The 26,870-nt window shown below is 52.8% G+C and overlaps 1 protein-coding gene across 1 annotated transcript in view; it reads right to left on the bottom strand.

Annotated features, from left to right (window-relative positions):
* Window positions 1-5,029: 5,029 nt before the first annotated feature.
* The window catches only part of SHANK2 (SH3 and multiple ankyrin repeat domains 2), a 576,539-nt gene continuing 554,698 nt past the window's right edge, over window positions 5,030-26,870 (bottom strand). Inside the window, exons 19-22 of the mRNA XM_087422499.1 lie at window positions 26,033-26,163; window positions 24,089-24,200; window positions 19,165-21,574; window positions 5,030-9,042 (exon numbers count right to left, since the gene is read on the bottom strand). Of these exons, the coding sequence (XP_087278625.1) occupies window positions 8,472-9,042; window positions 19,165-21,574; window positions 24,089-24,200; window positions 26,033-26,163 (3,224 nt within the window). The 3' untranslated portion in view covers window positions 5,030-8,471. The remainder of the gene's footprint in view (window positions 9,043-19,164; window positions 21,575-24,088; window positions 24,201-26,032; window positions 26,164-26,870) is intronic.

The raw sequence follows: 26,870 nt of genomic DNA, 5'->3' as shown, positions 1-26,870 counted from the left end.
ATGACAGCGGGCCTGTGCCCAGGGCAGTCTGCTCAGCCCGCGGCAGCCCCTCCGGGGACCCACCCCTCCGCCCGGGAGCGGCTCGGATTTGAGCAGCGTCCGCGGGGCCGGGAGCTGTGGGGTAGGTGCTCCAGAGGAAGGAGGTGCCTGGTGTCATGGGGCGCAGGGGCCGCGGGTGGCTGGGGCGAGAGCTGCAGGTAAGCAGATGGGACAAGGGGAGGATGCCCAGTAACCCCCCAGGCTAAGGGACGAGGAGGGCCGGTCCAGGGGCGGGCAGTGCACGGGGGAGTCCCTGCAGGCCCCCTTCTTACGGGGTCTCCGCGGACCGGATGGAGCTGCAGGGGCTGCAGAATGGTGCAGCTGCGGCGGGGCTGGGGCTGTGAGGGGCTCCAGGCGCTTCTGGAAGAAGGAGGCATTGCCTGTGCCCCGGAAACAGCAGTGCAGACAGCAGGTAGGGTTCCTGTCCCCATGGGGCTAATCTTTCAGAGGCGGGTGTGTGGGATCTTCAATAAGCGAATTAATAAGCCAACTTGAGGTAGTAATAAGTGCCACGAAGAAAGAAAATGGGGAGATGCGAGTGTGACTGGGGTGGGTTCTACTCTAAATCTGGTGCTCCAGGGAGCCGCGCAAAGACACGGGGAAGAACATTCCAGATACGGAGGAGCAGGCACGGAGGAGGCCCTGAGGTGGGAGTGTGGCTGGAGCAAGGTGGAAAAGCTTGCGGAGGTGGGCGGGGGGTCGGATGGCTCAGGAGGAGGTGGGCCTGGGACTCGATGGCGGAGCCGAGATCCGTGTGGCCGTTTCTGTGTTGCTGCTGCGAATTCACAGCGGCCCGTGCTTCGTGCTGTCTCCAGCCCTCTCTTTTTATGGTCTCCTTCCCTCCCACCAGAAGGAGGGGGGGGAGGGCTGGGCTTTCCTGGCAAACCTGCGGGTGCTAAAGGTTTCAGGCCGGGTGGTTTCCCCGGGGCCTCGATGTCTTCATCAGGGCCTTTGTAGTCACATTTAGGAACTCTTGCTTGAAAATGGAGCCTCTATTTTCAGCTTGCCCAGCTGGGAGGCTCCAAGGCGAGGGAAGAGGCTGCTGCTCCATGCCTCTGGCTTTACGTGAAGCTTTATGAAGCTGTGTGGGCCTATGAGACTCATGTCCAAACTCATTCTGTAGCCACGTGACTCCTCATCTCCCCTTGCATTTGCTTTCTCCTCTGCCGTTCAGGGTGGTAGTGAAGAGAGAGGAAGAGGCTGCCTCGATTCCGCCTGGCAGAAGGAGGCTGGAGGGTGTGGGAGAAAGCACACTGGCCTGGGTCGGGAGCCGTATCCGCCAGGAGTCTGTGGTTGCGAGCCACAGAGATGGCTCTGGCTGACTTAGGCCGCAGAGGAACGCGTTGGGAGGATTCCTGGTGGCTCGGAGCCGTGGGAGGAAGAGTGTAACGGGAGGGCCTGGAAGGGCGGGGCCTGGGGCACCTGCTCTGGTGCTGAGGACGCACAGTCCTCGGGATGATTTGTTCCAGCTGCCAGTGGACCACGGGAAATGGCATCTGGTTTTCTGAGCCTCAGTTTCCTCATCGGTAAAGGAGACAATCACCTTTTTGATACTTACCTCACGGAGTCTTGTGAGAATTAAAGCAGATGCCACATGTCACACATCTCTCAGCCCTGGGGCCTTACACAGAGATCAAGTCTGCTCTGTGAAAACCTGGGACCCCTAGTTCCTGGCTCCCCTGATCCAGTTCGAGGGAAGTGAGGTAACAAGGTGGCCTCTGAATTAAATCTCCCTTTTTCACAATCCTGAGGTGGCTCAGCTGGAAGCAGCCCCCACCTTGCCCAGCCTCCTAGACCCCTGGACAGCGACTTTGGAGGGGGACAGAGAGAGGGATGTGTCCCTGTCATCAGTGGTAGATCCTGACACCAACAGCGGTTCAAGGGGTACCTGACAGGGGTTCTCTTTCCCACAAATGGACTTAGCCACGGAAGCTCTACAGCAAATCCTGGTTCTGCACTCGCTGTAGACCTTGGCAAGAGTTAGTTTCCTCATCTGTAAAATGGGGCTCTTCATTTCTACCTCACTTGGACGCTCAGAGGGTGCAGTGCTCTGAATGGCGCCTGGCACAGAGACATTCACTGTTATTTCCAGCCTGTACTACCTCTTGGGACCACGCACAGAAATGAATTGACCGCTGCCTTGTGCTGTGGTCACATCCCTGGAGCTTCAAGGGCTGGGCTCTCCTGCTCTCTGGGTTCTGGGGTTTGAAGAACACATTCAAGTCTGGTTAAGTCCCTTGGCAAGGAAGACCTTGAGTGGGCAGTGGCAGGATGGCTTGACATCTAGGAGCGCCAGGACAGGTGTGCTGCCACCAGATGCAGGGGAGTGATCAGCCATCTCCACTGTCAGTCTTGCTTCCCTGGCTGCAGTGAAGGCCAACCGGTGTTTCCCTGATCCCCATCTCACACAGGGCCCGAGGCCTGGCTACCCGTCTGTCTTGCCTGTCAGCTGCAGTCAGTGCTCTGGCTCGCCCCTTTGACTCTCGGACATGTACATATTTCCAGCAGAGGCCCCAGCAGTTGTGGAATGGGGCCCCCTAAGAAACTCTGGCCATCTCTGCCAAACCACTCCCTCCAGATTCTCAGCTGCATTTGTTGCCTGAAAAGAAAATGTCTGGATACCCAGTTGACTTTGGCCTGGTAAATAGCAGCACGGGTGACAGTCTTGTGAGGTAACAAGCACAGGAGGTGTAGCCCCTTGCTCCCTTGAGACATGTGTTGGGCAGGAGAGCCCAAAGATGTGCCAGTGGATACAGCACATGGTATTCGCTCTGCCTCTGGAAATGCCAGCCGCCTGCTTGCGAAGGGTCCCGAGAAGACAGGGCTACCACTGCTCTGATCAGGCCGACTGTCCCCCAGACTCTCAAGATTGCTATGATTATTCTAGTTCCACAGGCAGAGCAGCACTTCCTAACACACTTACTACACTCCAGACTCATCTGAGATGCCAAAGGCTGCTCAGGGAAGCTTAACATTTAACTTTTAGTAAATGGAGCGTGACGGCATTGAGACAAGAATTAATTAGCCTGATGTACTTCTTACATCATTTTTCTTTTAAAAGAAAAGCAGACTATGTTGCCACTCTATGAACAAGGGAAATAGTTCTTCTGTGATGAGTGGCCTCAATCACTAAAAGCAAATATTTTGTTTATTTTTAACAAAACATGAAGACCCATCCTGCTGACTTCGATAAGCATTACCAACAAGTACCACTGGGGGACGACACAGCACAAAGGGAACTAGGTGGGAAAGCCCAGGACTCTTGGTCAAAATGTCCTTGCTCTTTTCCATGGAAATTCTCAAACGTGTTCTGTACTTTAACTAAACGAAAATACTGAAAGTGATATAGTAGAGAGCACTTTTAATGGAAAATTAATTGATAACACAATCTTATTTCAATTTTCTTTTTATTTTTTTAACTTAAATGACTGTGTATATTGCACAGTCTTATGATGAGAAAGGCTCCAGAATCATGTCTAGGTCTTCTCAACATTTCATTTCTCGAATCGTTTTTTACTTTATGTTCTGCATTGATATGGGCTTCTCAGTTCAGAAAACAAGGCACTATAACTATTTTATCAGCTACATTAATACATTGAAGATATATTTATCCTTTCATGAAATATACAGCATTTGAATACAATATGGTTTTATGCAGATCAGGTTCAAAACACCCAAGGCACACACTTTATTTTTTTCCTTTTTTTTCGTTTCTGTATTTATTTGAAGGCTCATATTAAAATTTCAGAATTGCTATAAACAAAGAGTTCCAGAGTAGAAGCAATGGACAGTGTTCATTATAATTTTAAACATAAAATGGTAAAGACTGTGAAATGTAGAAATATGTTACAGGAACAATAAAGAAACCCACTGATACAGCATGGATAAAAAATTGAAATGATCAGATCTGCTGAAGTCTGAGAAACAAGTTTGAAAATTACCCGATTCCCCACAAAGCACGGGCAGTCCCGTATGCATGCAGCTGCTGTGGTCACCCCAGCCACTATGGAATTTTCACCTACTTGCGTGTGTACATGGTATCTACAAATACAGAAGACATTCCAGTTCACCAGTTATTAAAATACCTCAAATAAAGTACAAGTAAAAGAAAAAGTCTTCAATAATTTTTTTTTCTTAACAAGACAAACGGATACATTTATTTAGGAGAAGAGGTCGGGAAGAAGCCATTGGGTGGTAAAGTTGGGGGGGAGGTAAGGTCTGGGAGAAACCATTGGATGGTGAGACAGGGGGCTTAAGGGAGGGTAAACTACAAAAGACATGAGGATTAGAATTTTCATGAACATTGAAACATAGTGGCTGCTGTTCAAATGGAGAATGTGCCAAAATAGAAGAAACTGTTCAGGAACTAAAGACAAGTTTTCAGTGATGAGGCCAAAGAAGAGGTTCAATGTTTAAGTTTAAAATATGCTTCCCTCCAGCCGTAGGGATAGCCCATGTCTTCCCGGCTCAGTTCTTTGCCAAAAGACACAAATTCTCTTGCTCCAAGCCTTAATGCGTGCTCGCTTACCAAAACATGTTAGCGTTACGTCAGCCAGAGAGGCTGCCCCATTCTGCAGCCCCGACAGCAAAGACACCAGTTTTGGGTGTGGGGGAGACCTAGCCTTCGAGGAGGAAGACCCGAATCTGGTCACCCTCCACGCCAGCCCTGCTTCCATCCCAAACCACAGGAAAGCCAGGCCTCAGCCACACTCACAGCTGTGTTCACAGACGTCCCTGTGGACACTTCCACAGTGCTGAAATAAAACACATTTCCACCTATACACTGAGAATACTTTAAGGAAATGGAACTAAGGCGAATTAGCTCAATGAAAGGAGAATTTTTACTCTTTGATGAAAGATATCATCTGGTCAGGTTTCTAGAGGTAAAGTGGCCACGATGTTCCAACAACCTACATTAGATTTCAAGTTTGGCAACTTTTTGTTTGTTTAATTCAGACACTGTTCACTGTTTGCAATCAGAACCACAACCTTAGTGCAATAGTATATTTATTTTTTTTTACAGTAATTTTGGTTGCCATACAAGAGATTTAAGGATTGGGAGAAAGTGCAAATTACAGGAGCTTGATTTTTGTTTTTGTTTTTTTTAATAAAGTCTAAAAAGAATAAAAGCACAAAAGTAACAGCAACATAGATAATGCGAACACATTACACAAACTGTAGTGTGAAACAGATTAGTTTCTAAAAAACAACAAAAAAAATTTGTTAATGGGAAAAATCAATATTTGTGGCCCACACACAAAAGTCATTGCCAGATTGCCTGTGTAATGCTTGCTTGTTCAATAACTCAGAAAAAAAAAATCACCATTTTATTAACCAAAGAACGACAAATAATTCACTTTGTGATATGTAAAGTTCAGCAAATCAACAGTCACATTGAGTCATTTTTATATTATATGAATTAACTTAAAATGTGCACAGACACCCTGGAGAAGGTATCTTGGCAGGTGTACATAATTTACATCTTGAGAGATTTTGGTTTTGTATACACAATATTACAGAAACTAGGCATGTAAATGCAATTTATTTAAATTACAGTATATAACAAAAGTTGATCTTAAAACCTGGAATAGTATTAACATGATCTTCATATGAGCAGTTTAACGTTTGTTCCACCATCAAAGAGGGTCATGGACTAGGGCCTGGTCCTAACATGTCCCAAGGGGGGAGAACAGTGGGCGGCGACTTGAATGAGGAACTATTGCTTTCTGTAGCAAAATCATCGAATGGAGCCAGAGACTGATTCATCTTGGCAATGTGTGTTTATTTTGTTGGTCAGTGCAGGTTCTGATGGGTCCTGTGACTTTTCTATAATAAGACAAGGTAAAGGTAAACGATTTCGTCAGCTCTTGAGTCTTTCGGTCTGCTTGCATGTGACCTGAAGTCTCTCTATGAAAGGGAGTGACAGCCAGCTCTCACCACTGGCTACCAGTTCAATAAACCTAAAGACACCAAGCTGCAATTGATTACAACTTACCGGCGGTTTCCTTTACTCTCCTTCTGTCTAGAGCGTGTGCCTGGCACTGAGCATCGAGGTAATACCAACAGTAGGCAAAGAAAAAAGAGCCCCGGTGAAGTGGTATACTTACTGAATTTTGCAATATCACCAAATGGAAGACAAATAATGGCCAAACCCCCATTTTTACATTTTCTGAAATATCGGGCAGCCTCAGCAGGCCACCTGTAGTATCCTGGCTTGAAATTTCTCTAGAGTAGTATGCATTCACCGCACGATGGAACAACTGAAAGTACATGGAAGTAAAGCGCCTTAATACTCAATTGACTTCAAGTTGGATTGGATCGTTCAAATACAGAGACCGACCTGCAGAAGGTTTTGGAATAGAAGAAGGTCCAAAACTTGGTTTCCAATTCGGGGGCACATAGCTGTGTGTGTGTGGTGTGTGTGTGTTTGGAGAAACTGCTGCGTTGTGTATTGTAACCACTTTTGAAGAAATAATTGTCCTCTGATGACGAAGTTCTAGCAAAGATAGAAAATATAACACAGCTCTGCTGGTTCCGATGCATCCAAATAAGGGTGATTTAAAAAGGTCATACTTTTATCATTATTCCACAGAAATAGTAGTATTAAATCACAAAAGTTTTTTTCTTTAACTTTCTAGCACTGAAGTGGCACAAAGGCTGCCTAGTAGACCAGCCACTTTTTTTTCTTAAAATATTGTGCTTATAAACTATCTGTACAACTATTTAAACTTGCAGTAAAGAAAGAGTTTAAATTGCTAAATTTTACGTGTTCATTCTAGAGCTGTTCCAGACCTAATCAGACACTTGATTGTGAGCATAAAGAAAAAGAAGGAAAAAAAAATCATGTTTTTATAATTAGAGATGGGCTAGGCTAGTTCTGAAATCCTAATAAAAGCCAAAAACCTGACATTCAAGTTTCTTCCAAACGTGGGAGAATGTGCTGGAAGCCTGACTGGATGTTTTGCAGCCCATGTGTGACTGGCGACCTCCCTTGGAAATCAGGGGTATTGTTACGGGGTGGGGGGATTCTAGGGAAAGGAATGGGGCAGGGCTCATGAAAGCCTTGCCAGAGAGGCAAGACAGTGGTCCAGGACTCCTTCCTACTCTTTCCTGTCTTATTTATCGGCACTGCACCCTCACCCTGCAGCCCACCTTCTGTTCTCAACCCTGGGTCCTGTCTGTATGCCATACTCACTGGGTTCTCAGAAAACCTCTTGCACTATTAAGACAAGCTGGTGGGGTTCCTGGACACTCAGAGAGAGAGGGAAAAAGCCCCTAAGCCCCATGTTCCCTGGCCTCAGAGAGCAGAAGGGCCATCTCAGCAGAGATGCTTACCCTTGGCCGGGCTCAGAACTGAGGTCACCATGCCCCACCCAGCTCCTGGCGGATGCTGTCTCACCTGGCAGCAGCACATGCCCACCATTACCCTTGTATCTTGCCCTTCAAGTCAAAGCGCATGCTCACCTGCTCTGATCTTTGCAGAATTCAACACAACGTTCAATTTAAAAAAATCCCCAAAGGCAGAGAACCCCCTTCTCATGGTCCTGGAGAGATACTCCTGGCAGACAACTGCTCTCATCCTGGGGGAGACTTTGGACCCAGGCAGCGGCACTGGCTGGTTTCCATGGCCAGGTTTCCTCTCCTCCTGGGAATCGTGACTTTGTGCTTTGACTAACTCCATGTGACATCTGTTTGGCCACTTTGGAATTATGCTAGTAGATGTGCAGAAATAAAGAAAGAAAGCTAAGCAAAGCTGAGCACGATCCCATTCAAATTCCCCACCACTGCCAAGAACGTCATGGCCAAAGAGCCATGGATGCACATCGCAGGAGGAGACGGGGTAAAGAATCTACAGGAAAAAAGTTTCTCTACCTTTCAGGCCCAAGGAAGTGCACCGGACAAACATGTCTGGGGGTTTCTCGCTGCAAGCCAAGTACAGGAAAGAAAGGAGCAAGTAAGCACTGAGTGCCCTCCGAGAGGCCACGGACTGAGGAGAGGCCTTGTGCTGGGGCGGGGGTGAGACTGCCCGGAAAGCGGAGGAGGGAGGTCTCAGGAGGTATCTAGAGCACACTGGTGTCTGCCTGCAAGGCAGGGCTCCCGTGCTAAACCGACGGGGCAGTCTTGTGGACCTGGCAAAGTGAGGCCACCTGCATGCTGGGAGGCAAGTGTGAATCTCTCTCCGTGTTAGAAAAACTCCCTCCCCTAGTCCCCCATTGCACAGAAACAGCCCAAGAAACCGCCAGAGAGAGCTGGGGAGTTTCAGGGCCTTCACCCAGCCACACCGTGGACATGCTCAGCATCTCTTTGGGTACCAGGAGACAAACCCGTGCAGTGGGGTTGCTGCTCACAGACCTGCTTGGCCATCCAAACATTTCAGTATAAGCCCATCTCTACTTATAACAAAAGTCTGTGAAGGGAAAGAGCAGCCACCCTTATCTGTCCAGCAGCTGTTTCAAAGCCCTTTCTATGTTCATTCTGTGCCCGACTCGAGTCACCCCAAGATCTATTAGGTCTTCCTTCTGAAGGTTTGGTAAGTGACTGCCGTCAATCTCATTGTCCATGAAGGTCTCTTTATGTTCACCCAAGTTTAGACTTTCCAGCCAATCCGCCACATCTGGTTTAGTCCACAGGTGCACAGGTTTAGTTGTAAAAGGCTTATTTGAGATTGGCTGTTGCAGTATCGAGGGAGATGGCGACCTGCTGCGTCCTGCTGGGTTCAAGCCAAAGAGGTCCCCGGAAGGGGGCTGGCTTGGAAGGCTAAAGACATCTGAGAGAGTGGGAGAAGGAGATGCAGCGGCAGCAGACAGGGGGGCAGGCAGGATCTCTTTGTTCATCTCTGTTGGCGAGACCACAGGGCTCGGGGCACGTCTTGTTCCTGAGGTCCTACTTTCGTAGTCTGGGGGCCGGCTCTGCAGGGTGATGGGCTGGGAGGTCCCAGGGCGAACAGTGAAGGTGACCGTCGTGCTCCGTGTACCTGAGATGGTGCTCATGACCTCTGGGCTTCTGAAACGGCAAGAACAGAGAAAACCATCACAAGCTGGGTCACAAAGCATGTGATCAGGATGCAGGTTGCCAAGGAAGGGGAGGGAGACATCCAAACCACACCAGAGTGTCTAATGGCAGATGTGCTGGCAGTGAGCAAATGATTTGCCATGCCAGGATCCGGGGCAGGTGAAGACAGGAGCAGGAGGCAGAGGTCTGAGGAGACACCAGAGTACACAAGGCAGCCCACTCACCTGGCCCCATGCTGGGGGAGTGGAGGGATTTGCCTGCGCTGCCTGAGCAGTGAGGGGCAGCCGAGGGCAGCCAGCAAGGCACTTTAAGGGCTCGCTCAAAGATGTAAGACAGGGCCAGAACGGTCCTGGCTCCCTGGGTGGGACGTGTCTGGTGACATCACCAATACCGCTTGAGGAAGTGACATCTTCTTCTTCCCTTTCAGCCAGCAGAAAGGAGAGCACCCTCGAGGAGAGACTCTCCCTCTGAACTGCCTGTCAGACCTTCCACTTTTTGACTTAAAAGGGCAAGTGCAGGGATGGGCACCTCGCAAGAGGGCCCTGTTTCAGTGAGTGGGAAGCCTCACGGCTATTTGGGGTTTGAAGAAATCGTTAACAAAACCAGAGAACAGGAGTAATTTGCCCAAGTTCAGCCTACTGATCCAATCTAAAAGAACGGCTTGCTCCACAGTCGACGCCATGCAGCATTGACTGGGCTACTTGGTTGAAGAATGAGTTTGGGGGTGCTTATGTATTTTTTTTAGCCCCACAAGAAGGCAGTGTGAGAGGCTCACAATAGGATGTACAGTCCTTACCAAAAAGCAGAAATCTGAAAGGGATCCCATTCTCCCAGTGGTGGCCACGGGAGTCTGTGGAAGTCCCCCATGTCCTTCCTGCTCAGGTTGGGCAGGGTAAGCCCTAGGGATTGGAGTGGGGATGGACTCAAGTCCTCTAGGTTCAACCTTTACTGGCCTCAGTGAGACAGTTGGATGACTCTTGAGGGGAGGAGATCACATCTCAATGCCAGAGAAGTCTCTAGGCTTCATGCTCACCTACATGGAGATGGTCTTTTTATATATGGCACCCTCACTGGTTTTGGCCAAGGCCCATGGCAGGCTTTACAGCCATGCACAGAGAAGCACAACCATCCCTCTCAGCCCTGGTTCACGCTCTTCTCTGCTGTCCCCAAACTGAAGGCATGTCCATCCTACTACCCTGAGAAAGCCACAGCCACTGGGGAGGTGGCAAAAATAGGCGTGTGTCTCTTGCCTTTTGGGCTCATTCACATGAATGCGGACAGACCACATTCTGGAAGGACCCTTCTTACCATGGGTCCCTCCTCCAGTTCTGGACTCAAGACATATGTTTAAGTCTTGGCTCCACCAAATGCCAACACAGGCACATTTTTAGCCTCTGAGCCTCCATGTCCTCATATATGAGATGGGCTCCACTCCCTCCTAAGTGGTGTGAGAACTGGGGTGGACGTGCTCTGGAGAGCAGGAAGAGCTGCACTGGGGCTGATGTCGTGACCGGCAATGAGAAAGGACGGGCTGCAGTGTCTGTGTGCAAGGGCCGAGGACGAGAGCAGGAGCTTTGTGAACTGAAGGGAGTGAGCTGGAGGCGGGGCCCAGTCTCCCTGCTCGCTGGTCTGTCTGGTCCTTTGCTGCTTTTTGTTCTCTGCCACTGATTCGTACTTGGGTAAAACCACCCTCAGTACCTGGTGCCTCTAAGCCTCGTGACACTCCCCACTTGATGGCAGTCACCGTCACTTCAAGTATGGGATAGCCCACTTGAGGGAGCAGCAGATCTGAAGAGGGACCTGTGCCGGGACTCAGGCTTTGATCCGGTCATAAGGAGAAGCATTTCCAAGGGCGGGTGGATGCACACGGGGCCAGGGACACCCATCCACCTGCAGCACGTTCACGTGCAGTTTCCTGGAGGGCTGGGGGCCCCGGGGTGGGATTTCATACAAACGGGAGGAGATCCCCGTCAGAACCTCTGGTGAGGGGGGTGGTGTTGGGTGTACTGGTTACACCACCAGGTAAAGGCAGCCCCGGGGGAGACTCTGAGGACGCCTCCTCCACTACTGCCAGGCTCGGCCACTCACATTCAAGAAATCCACATGTCCACATGCAGAGGGAGGGAGCAGCACCCTCTGGTATCCAGACCCAGGCGCTCGAGAGAGAGGTGGGCTGTGGACACAGTGGGGCATAAGCAGAACCTGCAAGTTCTGGTGCTCAAGTGGGACCAGAAGACCCACTCCAGTTCCAACCTGGGCAAAAGCTAACACTGGCAGGCAGTGCTGGGAAACGTCCCGCAGACGGCCCAGCTCCTCGTGGCTGGAGGACACGTCTCTTTGGGGGAAGGCTCATTTGTTCCACTTTGATACAACAATTAAGCTAAGATGGTGGAAATAAAATCCTGCGTTAAGCGTAAAGACACTCCATCCGGAGGTGATTTGAGTTGTTAATTAGGTCCAGGGACCTTTGGGGAAGAAAGAAGTTTTTTTGTAAAGTGGGTAAATATCTGTAAGAACACATTTGCTCAGGTGAGTAATGCCTGGGAGTAACAGTCCGGATGTGCTTTCTCTAAAGGTGACTGTGCCCATGACCCTGACCCTGACTGGACCCACCACGGCAGTCTACCTGTGGAGTGACCTTGTTTCTCCCTGGGCTTTGTGAAGCAGTGGAAGATAATCCCCCAGAGTGAGAGCAATGCCTTAAACTTGGGCAGCATTTAACAGTGGGCACCTCTGGGCCAGAGGATGGCTGTCAGCGCCACCCTCCCTTTGGAAATACCCCAACCGTTCCCAGGCAGTTAGGATTTCTTTTAAAGGAAGGCTCTGCAGGCAGCTGTCTGTTGTCAGAAGCAGAGAGGAGGCTCTCCACACACGCGGGTGGGCAGTGAGAAGAAGAGACAGCACACCAGAGACGAAGAGCATTTCTGCAAGGCACTTACTTCTGTTCAGCATGACCCTCTTCTGTTAACACCCATCATGGGAGCAAATGAAAATGACAAAATGGAATGGCTTAAGACAACACCGCAAAATTAATTAAAATAAAAAAGCAGCTTCTTTTGATCCATGAAATGAAAGCAGTGGGACAGACACTGGCTGAGACTCTATCCATGCTGGTCCCTTTCCAGCCAAGGAGGCGGGTGGTTAGAGTGGGCCGTCCACATAACTGCCCGGAACAGGAAATCAGTATGGCGTCACTTCCATATTGAGAATGGGAAATTCACAATCCTGCCTTCCTCGGCTTGGGATAATGTAACTATAAAGAAGAGAAATATCCAGGAAAAAGTTAAGAAAGAGAAAACAGCAACGCTGGAATGACGTTAGCCTTTGCTGAAGTCCTGAGAACAAGCTCACTGCTAATAGCCTCACTCGGGCTTCTGCGCCATCCTCTGTCTTCTGCAGATTAGGAATAAATCCACATTCCTGGTGGGGGAAGACCACACAGGTATGTGTGCTTTGCTTCAAGTCTACACCATGAGAGGAGAGCCCGGCACTAATGATGGGAGCCGTCAGATCTGGCCATGTGTTTGGGGCCTGCCCACGCCTTTGCTGAATGTCGCCATGGAAGAGAATAACCAGAGAGTTTGAGAAGCAGAGCAAAGGCCTGCCCTGGGCTGGCCCGTCCTGCCCTCCTCCTCAGTGGCTTGATTTACTCTCAGTCCATCACACTGCTATTATTCACCGGATCCTCCTGGTTGCAGAGATCATTATGTTGCTAAGCAACCACTGGGTTCCCGAGTGGAACACACAGGAATCTGTTGCCCTGATTTAGAACACAGACACATGCACACTCGCGCACACACACACCCTCTCTGGGATTATCACTCTCTGTCCTGACTCTTAAATCCACACGGAATCATGAGAATTAGAACAAAAATTGAGAGTTGACCGACACTCTGAGATGCGATGTTATTTCATCAGTCAGTGCAAGTTCACGGGTAGGGGAAGTAAACATTCAAGTGGCTTTTTCATTGTGTTTACAAATTCAGTTTGGCTCTTGAACAGTACTGAGTGTGGGCCAGAGGCCACTCAGTGATGACAGCCCGGTGTGCTCATTCTTCCCTCACACGAGCTGTGCTGGGGCTCCGAATCCTTTCAGCACAAGATTCTCTCCAGCAGACCTCTGCGTTTGAGTTACTGTCGAGTTCTCCTGATGAACCCCTATCTTGCATGTAAAATGGCATTTATTTCCATACTGCTCTCTTATTAAAAGTATTCTATCTTTACAACACCTCGCTAGGTGGGGCATTAAAAAGACAGGGAAGGTGAGGGGCACTGAGTCATTCACAAATCTGCCCAAGGCCTGAGTGGGCACTGGAGCCAGCGCCTCCCGCCTGCTCCACGCCTGTGTGTCAGTGCTTTCGTATACTCAGTCCTCACAGTCGCCTTGGGGCTCTGAGCACCACGAGGGGGCCCTGGTCTGTCTGCAGTCCCCAAGGCCTGGCCCACACTATTGTGTAATAAGTAATTGTTGAATGAATGAATGGTGGGTGGACATTATTAAGCGCATTTCGCAGATCAGGAAGTTGAGTGGCCTGACCAAGGTTATAGAGCCAAAACTGGGCGCGGGTGGAAGAACCCAAAGCAGAACTGCCTTGGGTTCAGCAGCCATTCCATCAGGAATCAGGTCTTCCTGCTAGAATGTTCATGTCTGAGCAGGTCAAGAAGGCACGCAGTTTTCAGGGAGAAGTCTTCCCCCCCCGACACTCGTTTGCCAAGTGGTCCTGATGTCCAGACTGGGACGTGAGGATGTCACAGTCAGACTTGAAATTGGCCGTTTGATGAGCGAGGATAAAATGTTGCAGCCAGACTAGAAGAACCCCCTTCAAATTCCAGTCCACGAGGGAACACGCCGAGAGCACATTTCACAATCCCCTCTAACTAGTGTTCACCTAATTATCCGCAGTTTCCTTCACTGACACCACCTTAACATTTCAGTTGGTGCAGTGAAATGATAAAACCGCCGTGACGGTGCCGAGGTCATGAGAACGCGATTAAGCAGCTTCTATTATCGAGTCAGTTTTGAAGTCTGTGCTCTGGGACCAGCTGGGCGGAGATAATTTTTTAACAACCCAAATTGATTTATTTTAAAACCAAGAGGCTTTCAGGATAACACTTGCCGGTGCCTCCGGCTCTTCACCGATTCTCTGCAGTGTGAGGGCAGCTGGAGGCTTGAGAGCGACTGACTTTTCTGAGAACCGGCCTGGCTCACACCTCCGGGCAGCCTGAACCCCACTCAGGGGCCTCGGGGACCTGGAGCTCCACCCAGTGAACCTCCTCCCTGAAGCCCGTCGGTGCCTCTGAGAGGTGAAGGCCAGTCTCCGGTTGCCCTGGACCCACCAGAAAGAGCTAGGTGATCTAGAGGGGACCCTGAGGGATCCAGCGGATGCCACGCCCTCTGGATGGAAGCACAGGGTCCCCTCAGGCATACACTCCCTGCTCTGTCCCCCCACCAGCCAGGGAGGGAAAGTGACCTCCCACTTCATGGAAGTGCTGACGGGCCTCCCTGTGGCATGTGTCATCCACCTGACCCAACAGTTGCTGGGTAATCTTCACGAAACCTGGGTACAGTCAGGTCATGCCCACCCTTTGCTTAAGCCCTCCGATGGCTGCCATCTCTCAGAACGCAGTCCAGCTCTTCCCCATGGCCTGAGAGACCCTCCGAGACCCGGCCTCTGCCAGCCCTCCCCTCACAGGGCCTCAGCTCCTTTAGCACGGAAAGCACCTCTGGCCTCTGGGCTTTGTGCTCGCTGTCCCGTGCTTGGGATGCTCCGCTCCTGGTTTTCCGCACAACTGGCTCCTTTTTGTATTTCAGGTCGTTCCAATCAATGTCACTTCCTTAAGGAGTCTCACCTCCTTCCTGCACATAGTCACTCTGACTGGTGAGCACATCTTCCTTCCTCTGCAGCACGAGGCACACTTTGGGTGTGTCTCGTTTATTATGTACTGTCCATTTTCCCCAGGAGAATGTGGCGCCCCACGGGAGGAGAGACCTTGAATGTTTTCTGGTTCAGTGAGAAATCCTGGGGCTCAGCACGGTGCCGGGCACGTAAGAGGTAATCAATAACTGTTTGCCAAGTGCACGATTAATGACTGAGTCTGCTGCCCCGCTTCCTTGGGCCCAGGCTTCCTCGGTTGTGCATCCCTCTTGTTGCTGTCCTCCCTCTGGCCGGGTCCTGGGCTCCTACAGTGCAGCAGCTCAGGAACTCCCGACTGTGAACTCATGAACTCGTCATAGATTACTGAAGGGCTTTGAAAGGTAGAACACACCGAGCAAGTGAAGGACATTCCTGCAGTTGCTGATAATGCTTTCACACATGCCTGTTCTCATGTGGCAGCCACGGTGCTGTCGCTGGTATCGACAGTCATCCTCTCGGCTCTGAGCTTCCCGGGGAGGGGCTGGGGCCTGCAGAGCGCCAGGCTGCTGGGCTGGGGGCCTCCAGCCAGCAGCGCCCATGGGCTGGGGGGCCCCGGGTTAGCTTCAGGGTCCTCCCGAGTAGGAGAAGCAGCCGACTCTTCAGAGACTCCCACTCCCCTCAGACCGCAGCCCCTTCACTTTATCTAGTTTGATGCTCTTTTCAAAGATGAGGTCACTTCCCAGGAAAGTCAGGCCCGGCAGCCAGAGGAGCTCTTTTCCCAGAGCTGCCTGACTGCTCCATTCTTAGCAGGGTGTTTTCAGACCCGGCCTGAGCAGATGCCTCTAACAGTATGTACTAACTAGTCGGTCATCTTTTCACCAACAGAACTGTAATCCAGACGTCTCCAAATCCCATGTCATCCCTGATCAGCAGACTCATTCATGGCTCAAGTTAAATCAAATGTCCCCAGTGAGCAAGGATCTAGTGACACACTTCCTCTTCTTCCCTGGTCCCCTCCTGGGTTCCAGCAAGAAGTGAAAGTAGTCTCACCTCAGAGCTGTGACCAAAGAGCCAAAGTCATTTGAAAGGGGTGAGTCAGCTGAGGGGCAAGTCCCACTTCGTACTCAAACAATTGTGGAGTAACTCGAGAAAATGCCCTTTTCTTGAGTGATCAAAACTTGTTTCTGTGGAAATGGGGGTTTTGCACTGTTGCTTGTCTGTCATTTCAAAGAGCAAGGCTGGTTTTCAGTTTTCCCTTGGAAAACTCATTTCTTTTTCCTCAGTAGGAATTCCCTTCTTCCAATTTCATGCCTCATTTTGCCCAGGGCCATTCCCAGCTCTTAATTTTTAGATGCTCTTAATTTAAGCTGTTAATTTTAAGAGTAGTGGTGCGCAGCCCAGGCAGGCGAGCCCTGGTTGGGAGTATTCTGTGAATGGGGACATACTCAGGCCTATCAGTGGAGGCAAGACCAGCAAAGGCGAGGCATGCCCGGAGGTTATCTGTGTGAGCCAAAAAGTGTGGGTGAGTGCTGCCAGTTCCTAAGAAAGACACAAGCACCCAGGGCCTGATGGCAATCTTTGTCACACCCTCAGGACTCTGCCCAGTAGCCGTCCCCCCGACTTTCCCTAGTCTGCATGCCTCGTGGCTGCAGCTCATGTCCACTGAGGGCTTTGCCTGGTGAGGCTGTGAGATCAGAACCAGGGAAGCCAGTTGAGGGCTCAGTGCAGTGCCTAAAGTCAGTGACCTTCCTCTTTGTCCTTTGGCCTCAGGGCCATCCTATTCCCAGTCCAACTCAGTGTCACCCTTGGCCATGAGCCGGGAAGAACGAGAGACAGCTTCTGGGTGCCTCAGCCGAGCTGGTGAGCACCTGATGTGACTAACCTTGCCTATTAGCAGCCACTGGTAACCCAAGAAGAGACCTCCGGGCATTCAGCGGGGCTCAAGGTGAGTCCGAAGGCCTGAGAACAGCCCTGCCCTCAGGAACTCAGCCCTGCGGATGTTAAGTTAGATAGTTGCCCCGGCCTTCCAGGCTGATCCTGGGGTCCAGCAAGATGTCAGGAGTCAAACCATGAGACAGCTCCCGGGGTTGGAGATTCTGTGCCTTTAGGCTGAGTACCCTTGGCCAAGTGCTTACTTTCTGACCTTCGCTTTGCTCATCTGCACAGTGGGAATAATTATAGTCCTGCCAGCCTCGGGGGTGCCCAGGGAGCACAGCATGATGCCCAGCATCTGGTGAGTACTTAATAGATGTCAGCCAACGTTCTTGCTGTAAGTGCATTGGGTTATAAATAACAGAACAGACCGGAGGTGGCTGTTCTTGGCAACCCAGCATTGGCTGGAGGTGGTCCTGCAGCTGCTCTCCAGAAATCCAGCAGGATGCTGCCAGGTGACGTCTGCTCTGAGGCCCCTCCCACCTAGGGAAATGCAGAGCAGGGAGACCCTGGAGACACATGCAACTTGGAGACCCACTCTCCTCAGAGCCCCCAGGAGCCCATCTAGTGGGGAAATGATTAGAAGTGGTGAACAATTGAGATGCTGTTCAGAGAGGCACCCTAGAACCCCCACTCCAGGTGGGAGTGCTCAGGGGAGCACAGCTCGGTGCAGGCTGCCCCCGGCCTGAGCGGCCCTAGCATCACTCCCCTTCAGCATCTTCCGACCTTCACACATTGCTAACAAAGGGAGGCGCCAGTCAGAAAACCTGAGCCTCAGCCTGGCTCTACCTCCTGCTGGCTCGCACGTGGACAAGCCACTTGTCCTCTCTGGGCCTCCATTTCCCCTTCTGAAAAATGGGTATAATTAATACATGCTCTTGGCTCCCAGTTGTCTCATAAAGATTATTCACCCATGTGAAAGCGTTTTGTAAAATGTGAAACACTAAGATAAAGCATCTTCATCGATGTACTTTCACATAACGTAGCAACTAAAGAACTGTATTATTATATAATGAGAAAGGGCAAAACTAGGCAGTTTTTAAGACTTCCTTGAGATTGGCAAGTATATAATATTTGTAGGTATGTGTGTACATACGTCCACCAGAAACGGGGAATTTTTAAAGGCTTTCTCTTCAACTGGAGGTTCTATTTGAATGTCCCAGTTGTTGGTGGGTGCCCCATTAAAAGACAGCAGTGTCAACATGCCTCTCTACCAAGGCTGGCCAATCAATATTCCTCTGAGGAGTAATGGGAGCCATCCAAGTAATTTATTTACATCCACACTGAAAGATAGCTGGGAAAACTGTGGCTCTCGGCCCGCATTTCAGGACTCCACCGTAGTGTGATATCGCTGATTAATGGACTTAGATGTCTGACGCAAATGCCTGCCCAGCAGGAGCATGAAGAGAGACTTCATTAGTCAAAATGATGAAGCCTGGCAGTAAACATCAGCGGGAAAAGCTGGAGAACACTGCCACCCGGGGAACAGCACGCCCGTGCGTGTCCCGCGTCACGGGCAAGAAAACCGAGAACCTTGAGGAATGGCGGAGAACCATCCGAGATCCGCGGGCAGACAGCAGAGGGGCCTGTGCTAGAGCACTGCGTGCCTTCACAGAGCCTGCGGGCTGCGTTTAGACCCCTCATGCTCTACCCTAGTTCCAATGGCAATCACTCACACTGCATGACGCTGGGAATGGCTGACCCAGGGAAGACTGGCTGATTTTCTTCCCTGATGTCTGCCCGCTGGGGTAGGATGGGCTGGCAGGGGATCGCATTTCACTCTAATTCACTAGTGAAGCCACAACCCAGCACCTCCCCAGCCCTCAAACCAGTGAGTGATGGGAGGAGGGGAGAAGAACCCACACACACTTCATCACACACCCGCGCACGCCACCCACCCAGTCACACCCCCGGTTGGCATGGCTACTCTCTTGTAACCAGCTCGGCGGAGCTTGGTTTTGGCTTCCGCAAGGCTCTTGAATGGCCTTTTGGGGGGGTCTGGCAAAGATCTGGAGGACCAGGAAGGAGAGGGCAAAGCTGCTCTTTGGAAGCCGAGGCAGGGTGGCTCTGGGCGGCTGCCGTGTACTGCAAGTCTTGACTCCTGTCCTGCCAGACGGAGGTGATCTCTACTCTGCTGCACCGGACGGAGGCCCGGAGAACAAGAAGGAGAAGCGCAGTGATGCAGCCAGCACCAAGTCTTTCCGAATCCCCTCTTCACTCCGCTCGGGTTGCTCCTGCAGGGCACCTCCCGGTTGGCGCTGGCTGGACGAGACAGAGGAAAGCCCGGCAGGGAGCGGTCTGCGTCTAAGCCAACTGAGGGACTTACCTTGGAGCGAGGCTGGCAGGCTTGGTTCCCGTTGGCAAATCCAATCCTTCCCCTGGCTTTGCTGATTTCTCTCGGTTCATTTGCTGCAGGATTGAGTTCAATTCACTAATCACGTTCGCCTTTGGGCCTGAGAGAATCGGGCTTTTCACCTCCGAGACATCACCCCACAACTTGGAGGTCCTTGGCTGGATAACCTTGGTTGTCCCGGGCTGGGCACCGCCTGGTGGCGGTGGGGGGGCTGGCAGGGGGATAACAAAGCTATCCACATCCTCTTCCACGAGCGCATCTTGATAAAGTGCATTGCTTTTGTGAATTACGGGCTTCATTTTTGGCTTAGGAGGTACTGGGGGTTTGTCAACCATAAATGCTTGCCCATCTGCATAGACTGTGCAGGTGTCCACGTTCTCCCCACCTTCAGAGGACAGGGTGGAGATGCTGGACACTGTGGAGATGGTGCTGGTCGTCTCGAGATGGTGGTCGCTGCTGCTCCGGCTGTCCACCTCCTCGATCCCAGAGTCCGTGACAGTGTCAAAGCTTTCGGGGGGTGGCAGGAATGAGGCAGGCAGACAGTTTGAAAGACCGGCCGGCTTCTTGCTGTCTGCAGAGTTGGTTGGTTGGCTGGAGTTCAACAAAGGGGGCTGGGAGGCATCGTTTTTTTTCTGCTTGACCAAGTCTGTGAGAGCGGGGACAGAAGCAACGCGGTCATCGGGGATATCAAAACTATTTGCAAATTCCAGGGGAGGAGGCAATGGCTCTGTAAAAATAAAATCCTCATCCAGGTCCACGGATGCCAGAGGGGGCGGGGGGATGCGGAATGGCAAAATCACCGCCTCCTCCATGGAGCCCGCTGCCACGATGGTCCTGCTGGGCGCAGCGGCGGCGGGCTCGGGGCCGGCGGAGGTCTGTAAAGCACCTGTGGTTTCAGGGACGCCTGCTGGCACCTCGGTGGGTGCGTTATCGGGCTCCGTCTCCATGTCAGCCTTCTCGTCCTCCTCCTCCAGGAAGTTGTCCGACTGGGCAGCGTCCACGGTGTGGACCATCAGCAGGCCGGCCGACTTCTGCTGGGACGTGTCCACGATGTCGATCAGCATGTTCTTCTTGTCGTCGCCCTTCCGGTCCTTGCCCAGCTCAGTCTCATACTTGTTCTCGGTCTCCTGCCGCCTCAGGGGCCCCCGTGTGTTCTGTCTGGTGACCGGAGGGAAGCCCGCTTCTACACTGGGCCGCATTTTGGTATCGATGTAGAGAGGTTTGTTGAGGTCGGCCTTGGGGGCCTCCCCCTTGGGGCCCTGCTGGGACTCCTTCATGGCTCGGTCCCTCGCGGAAAGTGCCAGGGCCAGCGGGGAACTGGGGTCCAGCAGCCTCCCTGTGAGGGGGTGGACGTAATTCTCAGGGCTGGCCGCGTTGCTGCTCTTGGGGGGCACCACAGGGCTGCTCTCAGGCCCCTTGGCTTTGGACGTGGAATTCAGTGGCCTGCCGGCTTCACCCTGAGCTCCGGCCTCAACGACACCCACGAAATCGTTCTCGGGCTCCCTGGGCGCTGCCCCTGACGTGGGCGACGACAGCTGCTCAACGCCATCCTCCTCGCCGAACCCGCCCTCCTCGGGGAAGTTGGAGGGCAGCAGCCGGGGGGCAGGCAGCCCCAGACCCACGTCTTCGTCCCCCAGGTCTGTGGAGAGGAAGGCCGGGGAGTTCCTCCTGGCTTCCAGCCTCTTCTCCCGGTCTCGGACGGCCCCGGCGATGGCGGCGGCGAAGGGGCTGCTGACAGTCAGGCTGTCGTCGGGCCGCAGCTGGCCCGGCTGCTCCGAGGGCTGGGGGTCGATCTCCATGCTGCTGCCCTGGCTGCTCTTTCCGCTGCTGCTGGTGGAGGGCTCCTTGACAATGATGGTCGGGATGGGGATGGAGCACGTCTTCTCGGGGCTGTCCTCCACGTTGGACTGCTTCACCAGCATGCCCTTCCGCCGGGCGGGCTTGGCGGGCACGTAGACGGCTTTGCTGGCAATCTTGCCAACTTCTGAGTACGGGTTTTCGGGCATCTGGCCCCGCTTGTTGCGGAAGTTGGGCTGGGGGGCGGCGCTGCGGCTGTAGAGGTCCTCGGAGTCCAGGGAGTAGCGGTCCAGCTCCCTCCTGTAGTACATCCCCTTCTCCCTCATCATGGTGGCCACCGTGTCAGAGCGGGCTGCTGCCGACACCTTGGCAGCGGAGTTCTGATTGAACGCGGGCTTAATCGTCCCATAGACTCTTGGAGTTGGGGACTTGGGACAGTTGTAGGCGGTGGGGGATGGTGGTGGTGGAGACGGGGGCACGGACTGCGGTGGGGGGGGGATGTCCTCTGAGGTGTCCGGCATGGACAGGCTTCTGGTGAACTTCAGCATCGGAGGGGCCAGAAACTGTCGCTCTTCCTCCGTTATTCCTACAAGTAGAAGGCAGGTTTAGTTTTAAATCACGACAATAACATACAGCCCACTAAGCTCCTAGGATTGTGTGATACACTACATCTCTGCAAACTCACAAAGAATCACGATGCGCACTTGTTCACGGAACACAGCACAAGCCACGATGCCAAGGGGTTACGTGGCCCATTCTGAGCCAAAAAAAAGAAAGAAAGAAAAGAAGAGAAAGGCACTGGGGATGCACTGAGTGCGTGCTGTTGAGATGTTCTGCTTGTGGCCCAGAGCAGCGGGCGTGAGGGATGTGTGAGGGCCCCGGACAATGAGCTGTGTTGCTCTGCCAGCCAAGCACCGGACACCTGACTTCCTTGGGGCTGCGTGTGTGCATGTGTGTACATGTAGACATGTGTGAGCGTGTGTTGGGGGTAGGGGTTAGACTGGATCAGGAGGCTTCCATCCTCTCAGGCCTGGCCGGGGCCCCCAGGGGGTGATTTTAGGGTCTAGGGGCTGAGGCTGTGATGCTGCCCATCTGAAACGAGGGCACGAGGCATACAGGTTGAGGGAGCTGCTGTGTTGGCTGATGTGACATGGACGATGCCACTGTTCAGGGGGCAGGGAGTGCCATCGTCCTGCCCAGGGGTGCAGGGAGGCCTGCCACCCTTCAGCAGAGCCACTGGCCTGCTGGTGGCCCTGCAGTGCTGTGAGCCTGGGATGGTCTTGCCCATGTGACAGAAACCTGTTTTGTTGCCTGACTTCTCTGGGTCACCCGAGGGCTTGAGGACATTGGAGCTCCCCAGGCCCTCAGGAGGATGGCTGTGTGGACCCCAATCCAAGCCTGGAGCAGGATCCTGAGCAAACACTCAGCCTCAATAAGCCCCTTCTGGATCCTCCCAGAAGCTCTAGAACTGGTTCTATCTATGGCCCTCTGGGCTGGGCTGAGGGGTTCAGCAGTTTACCACAATCACGAATAACCAGAGTGAAAGGTCAGCTGACTCAGCACTGAGTCAAGTTGTGTTCCAGGCCTTGATCTAATGAAAGAGGTGGATGCTGGATGTGAGGGAATGTGCTGAGAGGGACGGCAGTGGGGACGGTGGGCGTGCCAGCCTCATCGGGCCTGAGTTCTGTGTGTGTGTCGACTGGGTGAGACTTTCAGGCTCTCTTTCCGACCAAGATATAAAAACATCAACAGAATGCACTCTAGGAGACGGGAAGCAAACACAGACACAGACGCCGACAGACAGAAAGTACTAGGTCTCACGTCAGGGGCATGCAGCGGGAACAGAATGAGCTACTTCAAATCAAAAAACTCCTAGGACAAACTACAATCATTTATTCCAATGAAAACTTCCGTTCGATAAGGGTATTCCAAATTGAGCATACTCCTTGTGGGAGGGTATTTTGGCATCACAAAGATCGGTTACTACAGGCCTCCTCCATTGAGCATTTGCTACCTGTTGGTTGCCTGACGATTGCATTCCCAAGGAGTAATAATTTAAGAATACACCTTATGGAGTCAACTGGGTCACATTCATATTACAGATCCAAACCGTAAGGTTCACTAACCTGATAGAAAGATTCTGCTGTCTGACAGGAGGAAATCAATTGTTATTAACCAGTTACAGAGCCAGTGACACAACACGGCGTAGGCGCGACTCTGCGGTGGCCTGAGCTCCCGGGGAGGGTGAGTTTTGGGGACAGCAGACGCCACCTCCACCATCACTTATCGCGCAGTCGCTGCCTACCGTAATCCACCTCAAACTAGCGACAGACCGGTCACGCCTCCAGACAGCACCGCCAGGAGGCGTGTCGAGAGCACACCAAGCAGTGTCCCCAAGGGTGGGGCTGGGGCTGCCCGAGGTGGCGGCTGCACACGCTCCTCTTTAAACGGCAAGGGTCCACTGGTGCCGAGCAGTGGCCTTAGCTTCTCTGAGACTTTACATGGTCAAGACAGTGCCAGGTTATCTCACAAAGGGACTGTCTGAAAGGGCCACGTCTACCTCGCCTGGAACAATCAGTGGGAATCGTGATATTAACAAGAAAGGTAAGCAGTTTTCTACAAACACACAGTACCTGATTTTATTAGAATTCAAGAACATGACCCAACCACCCTAAGAACTATGTCCATTGAGCTCATCCTACAAAACATGGTAGTGGCCAGTCTACGCAGAGACCACGGGGACCGTAGTGAACATAGGACCCACTCCACCTGCCCCCTCCAACCTGCGCAGGATGGGGGAGGAGGCTTCTTGGATCACCCGTGCCCACCCTCCGCCTCCCTCCTGGCATGGCCCCCTCACCCTACTGGTGTTATCACACACAACCTGGCTTGCAAGATTGGAGAAGCCACCCTGGGTCATGAGTCCAGTGGGTGGAAAAGTTTCAAAGGGCTCCCTGGTGGGTTGGCCAGGTGCCCGCCCTCTGGTGGGTAGGCCTGGGGGTCGCTAGGCAGGCCCCAGTGGGCAGCGCTGCTGCGGGTCTCTGGGGGCTGCTCTGAGAGCCAAGGGGCAACCTCTTTGGATGTGGGCCACGCTTCTTACCTATTGATTTCTGCCTTCGCATCGTACCTCGAGGGAGGCCCAGAAACGGGCCTTTCGGGCTCCCAGGAACAGTGGGCGTCATCACGGCAATCCCCTGGCGTTCATACACAGACTGCAAACCAGAGAGCCTGGGGTGAGCCATGCCTGGACCAGCCCCACGCATGGCGACAGGCCCAGAGGGTGACACGGAAGCCCCGGGCAGCGGGTGCCCTTCATGTGGCTTCCCGGGCTGCTTCCGGGAGCACCTAAGTGTCCAGCTGAGGCTGACGGGACACACCAGCATCGAAGACCCAGAAAGGGCCCTGTCTGCCCTTCCCACTTAGCCCCCGCCCTCAATGCCAGCGTGCCGGGCTTGGGGGAGCCGTGGTCTGCCTGACATCATTCACCGACTGGCTGACAGACGAGTCTCTGGGAGAGTGGCCAGGACAGGTGTGCCGTAGGAAAGAGAATACCGCGACCTGGCCACGTCCTTGAGCAGGAGCCTCCATTTTCTTCCTGCACAAAGTGGGCTAACAACACCGGCCACAGAATGGTGCACGGAGAGCCGGGTACAGCTGTGAGTGAGCGAGCTGCAGGACCACCCTGGAGCACCAAGACCCAGTCCAGCTCTGGTCTTCCCTCCCCGGCCTGGCCCGGGAGGAGCCTACAGCTTACCTCCCTGACTTTGGAAATAGATCCCCTGTGAAGTCTCCGCCTGACCTGCTGCTTCCTTGACTGTAAAACTGAGGTTGCTGGCCGCCCCATCCCTTGGCATTGGAGGGCGACTCAGGAAAAATATCAGATGCAGAGCCTGATGGAAACACGTGTGCAAGCTCTTATATCTGGTACTCGTGCCCCCAGACTGTCTCCTACGAGACACAGTCTCGCACGGATCTGGGCCTCTGCCTGGCTCTCTCCTCTGTAGCCTGAGGCTGAGCTTGGAGAGTGTCTGGGACAAGGTGGGGCCCGGGGTGCAGCCGGGGGAAAGGATCCGGGAGGCAGGGCCTGGAGGGAAGGGCTGACCCTGCGGGAGGGCCGCCACCGGGAGAGCTTGTGCAGCTGCCCCTTCGGAGATCCAGAGAGGGTGGGAGGAGGGGCAGGGTGAACATTTGAATTGTAATTGTTACCAATTGTGTTTGTTTGAATGTGTACTGCACAAAACGATCATGTTAAATTGGTGATACTTCTGGGTACTGCTGTGTAAGGAAAGGCTAGGTTAAACAAAGTGAGTCAGTTTGAGGTGGAGAGAAAATACTAAGTATTTGTAACAGGTAGTACTCGAATCCGGCACCAGGCACGCAGATGGGGTGCCAACAGCTGAGTCAGGAGAACAGTGAGAAGCAGCCTGCCCAGGATGTGCCCGGCCCGGGAAAAACCGAGCGCCTCTGCCCAGCCCCCTGGAGCCTGTGGTTTCTGCCAGCCGCCCAGGGAGGATGGGCGCGGCAAGGGCAGCGGCTCTGAACTGGGCACCTGGCGCATCGATCAAAGTCCATGAAGCCTGAGCCTTCACGGAGCTCCCAGCCCCTGAGAACAGCAGTGGCCTGAGATCTCAGGGAGGTGTGCCCTCCACTTGTGGGGTCCCATGGGGGACCACTGCATTTGAGGTTGGAAGTACGGCCTCCTTCACCCCAGAGGGTTTCTGTGCTCTGGGTAGACTAGGAGTGAAGATCCTTCTGTCTGAATACCACTCTCAGGCCCTTTTAGCCCCTGAGACTAGGGGGTTGGGAGAGCGTGTGACTGAGCTCAAGTCACGCGGTGAGTGAGCGGCGAGGCTCTGGTCTGTCCCCACTGGACCACAGTGCCTGTCCCGTGGCCACTTGGACTTGGGCTCCGTGTCTGGACACGTGGGAAGCGTGACCCACAACTGCAAGGAGGCCATCTCAGCTCATGCTGGGCCCTGCCACTGCAGGAGCGACGCTGAGAGGCCCTCCCGCTGCCCTCGGGTCCCCAGGGCACGCCACTCACGTTCACGTCAGAGACAGATGGGAAGCACCGGCTGGTGGGCCGCTGCTTGATGGTGGCCACCCTGGACTCCACGGCCACGTTCTCTGCAGTTCGGGATGGCTTGGCGGCCGGGACTATCTCGTCCGGCTTATCTGCAATGTGAACACAATGATCGGAACAGGTGTCAGTGACCGAAGCCCCTGAAACACAGGGGCACGGGTCTCAGTTAGAAAAATGCCAAAGTGCCTCTGCATTTTAACAAGGCATTTAACTGCTCCGGCCTCCGAAATCGTGCAAGCAGGCGTTGTCATGTGGTGCGGAGCACGCATGCTTCCCTCTGCCACATGCATCCTCACGGACACCGTCCCTTCCACAAACCTCACCCCAGGAGGGGGCACGTGGACAGGACGGGAGACGACCCTCAGCAACACAGCCTCGGCCCCCGGGAGCCCTGTCTCTCCTGAAGAGCCGCTACTTCCGCGGGTCACTTCCTTCTCACCCTGGGATTTATTCTCAGTGGGGTGAACGGAACCTTAAGTTTTGGAATTTTTTTCTTTTTAAGAGCTGAGAGGTGTGGTTCCTTTGTAACCAAATGCAGTGGCCAAGGCCCAAGGACCCAGTGCCCGAGGCTGGAGGCCACTGGGCAGACTGGGCATGAAGGAGGCGGGAGGGATGCAGCCCGCCAGCTCAGGAGCCCGTGCTGTGAGGGAGTCCCCGTTTTCTCCCAATAGTAGAATATTCTCGTTTCTTTGTGAGAAAGAAAGCCAAGGGTTAGTTATTAGTGATCCTTTGAAATAAAAAAAAGCTTAAAAAATTAAAATTTAAAACATTAGAAAGTTTTTTTGAAACTTGAAAACTG

Source organism: Ceratotherium simum, chromosome 34, assembly GCF_057802395.1.
Source record: "Ceratotherium simum simum isolate JZ-2026a chromosome 34, ASM5780239v1, whole genome shotgun sequence".
Lineage (NCBI taxonomy): Eukaryota > Metazoa > Chordata > Mammalia > Perissodactyla > Rhinocerotidae > Ceratotherium > Ceratotherium simum.
The sequence above is the reverse complement of the archived record's forward strand: the minus strand, read 5'-3'. Positions and strand labels throughout refer to the sequence as shown.